This window comes from Pseudophryne corroboree, chromosome 4, assembly GCF_028390025.1.
Source record: "Pseudophryne corroboree isolate aPseCor3 chromosome 4, aPseCor3.hap2, whole genome shotgun sequence".
Classification (NCBI taxonomy): Eukaryota; Metazoa; Chordata; class Amphibia; order Anura; family Myobatrachidae; genus Pseudophryne; species Pseudophryne corroboree.
Window position 1 is genome coordinate 820045936 of NC_086447.1, and position 7544 is coordinate 820053479.

General features: G+C 48.3%; 1 protein-coding gene across 1 annotated transcript in view; it reads left to right on the top strand.

Annotated features, from left to right (window-relative positions):
- The window catches only part of FBXO48 (F-box protein 48), a 30337-nt gene extending 24207 nt beyond the window's left edge, over positions 1 to 6130 (top strand). The window contains exons 2-4 of the mRNA XM_063919397.1: positions 807 to 1118; positions 1302 to 1404; positions 5186 to 6130. Of these exons, the coding sequence (XP_063775467.1) occupies positions 832 to 1118; positions 1302 to 1404; positions 5186 to 5365 (570 nt within the window). The 5' untranslated portion in view covers positions 807 to 831 and the 3' untranslated portion in view covers positions 5366 to 6130. The remainder of the gene's footprint in view (positions 1 to 806; positions 1119 to 1301; positions 1405 to 5185) is intronic.
- The last annotated feature ends 1414 nt before the right edge of the window (positions 6131 to 7544 follow it).

The following is a 7544-nucleotide window of genomic DNA, read 5'->3' on the forward strand; positions in this document are numbered from 1 at the left end:
TCTGCAATTTAGATTTCAGATTGAACACACCCCACCCAAATCTAACTCTCTCTGTACATGTTATATCTGCCTCCCCTGCAGTGCACATGGGTGGTCATTCCCAGTTGATCACTCGCTAGCAGTTTTTAGCAGCCGCGCAAACGCTATGCCGCCTCCCATTGGGAGTGTATTTTAGCTTAGCAGAAGTGGGAACGAAAGGATCGCAGAGCGGCTACAAAGTTTTTTTGTGCAGTTTCAGAGTAGCTCAAAACCTACTCAGCGCTTGCGATCACTTCAGATTGTTCAGTTCCTGTTTTGACGTCACATACATGCCCTGCGTTTGCCCAGCCACGCCTGCGTTTTTTCTGGCACGTCTGCGTTTTTTCGAACACTCCCTGAAAACGGTCAGTTGCCACCCAGAAACGCCCATTTCATGTCAATCATTCTGCTGCAACCAGTGCGACTGAAAAGCTTTGCTAGACCCTGTGTGAAACGACATCGTTCGTTGTAATAGTACTTCGCGCGTGCGCATTGCGCCGCATACGCATGCTCAGAAGTACCTTTTTTTGCCTCATCGCTGCACAGCGAACGAATGCAGCTAGCGATCAACTCGGAATGACCACCATGGTTTTGCCCAACTGCTAACAAATTTGCTGCTGCGATCAACTCTGAATTAGGCCCTTTATCCAAACCCTTAAGGTTAAAGGTTTTGTCTTGTGCTAGAAATGCTTGCTCAGGTAAGGTTTGAGCATGTACAGTATATATGTATTGTAGATAAATACAGCCTTGGAGAGCATTTCAGGTTTATGTCATGTTTGTATCTATAGGTAGCAGTGCACCGTATTGTCTGGAATGGAGAGAACAGAGAGCAGATATAACAAGTTTCGTGTTGGCCAGAAGATTGACAGTGACTATATTAATTGTTTACCTCCAGAAATGATTTTCAAAATACTAACCTATCTGGACGTACAGAGCTTGTGTAAGATTAAAATGACCTGCAAATATCTAAAAGAAATAGCAGAAGAGGACGAGTTATGGAGGAGACACTGTCAGGCGCAAAAAGCCATCTGTCCATCAGAGATAGCTGAAGATCAGGCACAAGGATATACCTGGCAGGTCAATATTGCTGAAGATTTTATGTAACTGCAGACCATAAGGGGAGCTGTGCTTTCATCTCATATGTATTGTTGCTGCATGGTCTCCTGTAACTTATACTACTGGCATCGTTTTATGGTTCTGTATTCCCTCTGTGATGATTTCATCATAGCTTTTATTTAGGGTTTGATTTGTTATGTTTCTGTATATAACACTGCTCTGTATAGTCATATTCAGGGCAATGAAAATAAACACCTCGACACAGATGTGACAGATATTACCACATTCAAGGACAATATTCTACATAATACCAATGCTTACTTTCTGATGGTACTTAGGGATAACGCTGTATCGCCACCTTTTCTTTTGGTGTAATTTAATTATTTTAACCAGTTCCAGAAACAGAAAGAAGTAAGAGAAATAATTTAAGAAATGAAGAAGAGAAATGAGAGGAACGCGTATGGACCCATTAACCACAGTTATCCTCATCGGGGGTCTTTCTTGTTACTCCTTCATAACATGCAACAAGAACCAGCTGTCATTTTTGGTTCACATTGATTTATTACACATTTCTGGCCTAATTCAGGTTGGATCGCAGTGCGCGATCCAACCACAAATAATGAGAAAAAGACGCGGGTGCATGTGCAGCGTTCGCCCCCATATGTGTGGGGGGGCTGCAGAAAATGTGATCATCTCTGCCTGTCAATCAGGCAGAGGCGGTCGAGTGTCGGGCAACGCTCCATTTCCAGGGAGGAGACGGAGCATTGCAGGGGCGGAGGCGGCCAAACAGGGGCAGTGCGGCGCGAACGGAGGCATGTCAGGGGCGTGATTACGGTGTCTGCGTGACATCACAGGCAGCCGCCGCGTTTGAGAACATGGCGGCGGGCCTCCTGCAGGCGCAGCTGAGCTGCACCGGCAGGAGCCATCCTCAGTTTCTGCTAACAAGCAGAAATTGAGATGCGTTCGCAATTTCTGCTTGTTGAATGGGGGAGGCGGCGGTCAGCATGCTTGGCGGCCTTGCCCAGCGATGGGCGGCCCCCAGCATGCGATCTAAATGATTGCAAATTCTGCTAATTAGCAGAATTTGCAATCCTTACTGAATTAGGCCCTTCAGGTGGAGATTTATCAAACCAAAAGAGGAAAAGGGGAGATATTGCCCATAGCAACCAATCAGATTCTAGCTAACATTTAGCTAGTACTGTACAGTCTATAAAATGAATAAAAATCTGATTTCTATTAAGAACATTTCCACTTGTCCTTTTTAGAAGGTTTGATAAATATCCCCTTCAGCGGTGCAAGTAGAAAAAATGTCTTAGGGGTACTGTGTGCGCGCGCCGAAGGCGCGCACACAAAAAAAATGGGTGTGACCAAATGCCACATGGGGCGTGGCCAATGAAAATGGGGGCGTGATACACATATGGGGGAGGGGCAGATACACATATGACCCCAATAGTGCCAGATACACGTTGCCCCACAGTGCCAGATATACATTGCCCCACAGTGCCAGATATACATTGCCCCACAGTGCCAGATACACATTGCTTCACAGTGCCAGATACACATTGCCCCACAGTGCCAGATATGCATTGCTTCACAGTGCCAGATATACATTGCCCCACAGTGCCAGATATACATTGCTTCACTGTGCCAGATACACAAATGCCCCCAGAGTGCCAGATACACATTGCTTCACAGTGCCAGATACACATTGCCTCACAGTGCCAGATACACATTGCCCCACAGTGCCAGATACACAAATGCCCCCACTGTGTCAGATATACATTGCCCCCCAGTGCCAGATACAGAAATGCACCCACAGTGCCAGATATGCCCCCAATGCCAGATACAGAAATGCCCCCAGTGCCAGATACACATGTCCCCCCAGTGCCAGATATGCCCCCAGTGCCAGATACACATGTCCCCCCAGTGCCAGATGCACATGTCCCCCCCAGTGCCAGATATGCCCTCAGTGTCAGATATGCCCCAGTGCCAGTTACACATGTCCCCCCATTGCCAGATATGTCCCCAGTGCCAGATATCCCCCTGTGCCAGATATGCCCTCAGTGTCAGATATGCCCCAGTGCCAGATACACATGTCCCTTCATTGCCAGATATGCCCCCAGTGCTAGATATACATGCCCCCCAGTGCCAGATACACATATTCCCGCAGTGCCACATATGCCCCCAGTGCCAGATACACATGTCCCGCAGTGCTACATGTCCCCAGTGCCAGATACACATGTCCACCCTTTGCCAGATATGCCCCCATTGCCAGATATGCCCCCAGTGCCAGATATGCCCCCAGTGCCAGGTATACATGCCCCCATTGCCAGATATGCCCCCAGTGCCAGGTATACATGCCCCCAGTGCCAGATATGCCCCCAGTGCCAGATACACATGTCCGCCCTTTGCCAGATATGCCCCCATTGCCAGATATGCCCCCAGTGCCAGATATGCCCCCAGTGCCAGGTATACATGCCCCCATTGCCAGATATGCCCCCAGTGCCAGATATGCCCCCAGTGCCAGATACACATGTCCCCCCTTTGCCAGATATGCCCCCAGTGCCAGATATGCCCCCAGTGCCAGGTATACATGCCCCCATTGCCAGATATGCCCCCAGTGCCAGGTATACCCCCAGTGCCAGGTATACATGCCCCCATTTCCAGATATGCCCCCAGTGCCAGATATGCCCCAGCACCAGATACACATGTCCCCCCTTTGCCAGATATGCCCCCAGTGCCAGATATGCCCCCAGTCCCAGGTATACATGCCCCCATTGCCAGATATGCCCCCAGTGCCAGGTATGCCCCCAGTGCCAGGTATGCCCCCAGTGCCAGGTATACATGCCCCCAGTGCCAGATACACATGTCCCCCCTTTGCCAGATATGCCCCCAGTACCAGATATGCCCCCAGTGCCAGGTATACATGCCCCCATTGCCAGATATGCCCCCAGTGCTAGGTATGCCCCCAGTGCCAGGTATACATGCCCATACACATGTCCCCCCTTTGCCAGATATGTCCCCACTGCCAGATATGCCCCCAGTGCCAGGTATACATGCCCCCATTGCCAGATATGCCCCCAGTGCCAGGTATGCCCCCAGTACCAGGTATACATGCCCCCAGTGCCAGATACACATGTCCCCCCTTTGCCAGATATGCCCCCAGTGCCAGATATGCCCCCAGTGCCAGGTATACGTGCCCCCATTGCCAGATATACATGCCCCCAGTGCCATGTATGCCCCCCCCTGCTCACCGCTGCTGTCTTGTGTGTGAGGGGAGGAGAGCGCAGCCTGCACCTCTCCTTCCCCTCAGTGTCCGGCGGGCGGCGGGTGTGTCTGTACAATTCAGCGCCGATCCGTGAGCCAATCAAAGCTCGTGGTCTGGCAGCCTTGGCTGCCCATCCGCGAGCTCTGATTGGCTCACGGGCGGCGCTGAATTAAACGAAGACACTGAGGGGCAGGAGAGGCGCAGGCTGCGCTCTCCTCCCCATTACATCAGCGGCGGTGAGCGGCGGGAAGCGGCGGTGAGCAGCAGAGGGAGGGAGGGACGGGGAGCGGCGAGGTGCGGCGGCCCGTCGGTGTGGGAACGGCGTACCCACGTCTAAATTCTTAAGGGTACGCCGTACCAACCCATACCCGCACACTTGCACTACTGATCCCCTTACTAGCTTTAAAAATGTTTTTTTTCTGTAAAAATGAAATAAGTCCCAAATTACTGGAGGGGATGCAGTTATGTGACTGCCGGTCTCACTATACCTACGCCGGAATCCCACCGAGGTGAAATCCCGACAGTCGGCATACCGACTGACAGGGACTATTCCCACTCGTGGGTGTCCCCAACACCCACAGAGTCGGAACAAAATGGAACAGAACCTGTCATCTGCAACCTAAACTCCAGGATCCCGGTGTCAGTATGGTGACCAGTCACCCATACCCAACCCAACTCGAGTACTAAATCTAATAATTCTATGGTTCATTTTTTTTAATTTATTTTTATTTTGGAAATGCATATAATATTATCATTGCCAGTAATTGGTATTGGAACAGATTACATATTCTATTTATTTACTTATTTATTTAGTTATTTATCTAGTTCATTTTAACTCTGTAGGAAACTTTGCGAAGAAACTACAGCAAAAGCATGATCAAGCAGCAGTGGTTGGAGGGAAGACTCAGTAACATCGCTTCCTATTCAGAGCTGCCGACGACAAACATGTGTCCGATGAGTGCCAGCTCTTGGGGAGATATTCTTGATGCAGAACTCACAAGAGATAAACAAAGACATATTTAGTTGATACCGTATATCGTTATGTAGTGTTTTAATATAATTACATTTTATGTATTGAATGGATATGTGTAACATTGTTGCGATACATATTACAGGCATTCCCATCTTGGGCCCTCATTCCAAGCTGATCGCTCACTAGCTACTTTTAGCAGCCGTGCAAACGCATAGTCGCCGCCCAAGGGGGAGTGTATTTTCGCTTTGCAGGAGTGCGAACGCCTGTGCAGCAGAATGGCTGCAAGCACATTTTGTGCAGAACAAGACTAGCCCTGTAGTTACTTATTCTGTGCGATGATTGCTGCGACGAATGACACGGTAATGACATGAGATACCAGCCCAGCAAACACCCGGCCAAGCCTGCGTTTTCCCAAACAGTCCCAGAAAATGGTCAGTTGACACCCAGAAACTCCCACTTTCTGTCAATCTCCTTGTGATCGGCTGTGTGACTGAAAGCGTCGCTAGAACTTGTGCAAAACCACGATGCTCTTTGTGCCCGTACGCCACGTGTGCGCATTGCGGTGCATGGTCCTCAAGGCACACTAACAATCCAGGTTTTCATGATATCCAGGCTTGAGCACAGTTGACTTAATTAGTACCTCAGTTATTTTGATTTAATTATGTGCGCTAAAGCCTGGATATCACTAAAACCTGCACTGTTCGTGTGCCTTGGGGACCGAGGTTGGGAATGCCTGGGCTATTAGAACACATGATTTATAGTGTAGATTGTAATAAATTACCAGTGATAATAACTTTATTTTATATATTAGTATTAAGGAGTAATCTTCTTTGATAGGCTGTATCTATTTATATGTGATTATTTAATTATTATAGAAATATTTTGGTACTATTTAATATTTGTTGTGTAATAAACATTATTTATAATCATTCCAAGTAATTGTTCCCAATCTACATGCCCTACGCCAGGTGTCAGCAACACTTGGCACATACAAAAGGTTTATGTGGCACGCTGAAGGTTCAGAAAATGTATCGGCTAGGACCAATATGTAGGTTCCAGACTTAAAGTTAGGCATCAATATTTTATAATTAAATAAAGTTTGATAATTTATACAGTTACAGATAGTAATCAATACCAGCAAGCTATGTCAGTGTTTTGGGATGGAAGGCTGCTACCAACACTTAAATACTGCACTCCCTACTTCCCACACTTTATAATGTGTGATATTAAATGTGTTACATAGTTACTGTACATAGTTACATAGTTGGAAAGGTTGAAAAAAGACAAGATGTCCATCGAGTTCAACCTGTATTTTAAATTATAAATCACTTAGATGCTGTAGCCTTGGATATTTCTATCAGTTAGTAATTTATCTAATTTATATTTGAACTTATTTAGTGAGTCCACCATTACTACCTTCTCTGGTAGGGAATTCCAGATCTTTATTGTGTATGAATTTTTTTTTCTATTACGTCCTAGAGGATTCTGGGGGTCCACATTAGTACCATGGGGTATAGACGGGTCCACCAGGAGCCATTGGCACTTTAAGAGTTTGAGAGTGTTGGCTGGCTCCTCCCTCTATGCCCCTCCTAACAGACTCAGTTTAGAAAATGTGCCCGGAGGAGCCGGTCACAGCTAGAGGAGCTCTACAGAGCTTCTTTAGTAAAAGTTTTTTTTTTTAGTTTATTATTTTACAGGGAGGCTGCTGGCAACAGCCTTCCTGCTTCGTGGGACTAAGGGGGTAAGTAGTGTCCGCCCTGCGGGGTCTGAGCCACTATCTCCGCTGACAGGACACTGAGCTGCTGAGGGGATAGATCGTTCCCCGCCACAGGGGATCGCTCACCCCAGCAGCATGCCGCCACCCCCTTACAGAGCCAGAAGATCAGTAGCGAGTGAGTCACCGACCCCTATAGCAAGTGGGGGGCTGGTGTGAAGATGGCGGCAACAAGGTAGGCCGGAGCTCAGAGGCACACTGTGAGGTGCTGTGAGGGGCGCCCTGAGCCAGCGCCTGAACCCTGCACTGGTCAGCAAGCCTGTCGGGGTCCGTGTATCTCAGCCAGCCTATACCTCAGGCTAGTATAATCCTTGTGGAGAGCGGGAAGACAGCGCCATTTTGGGGGCGGAGCTTCTCTTCAGAGCGGACACTGCAGCGTTCAGCGCCATTTTCCTGCCTGCACAGCGCTGTCCAGGAAGAGCAAGTCCCTCCACAGCAACTCCAGCTATCTGTCA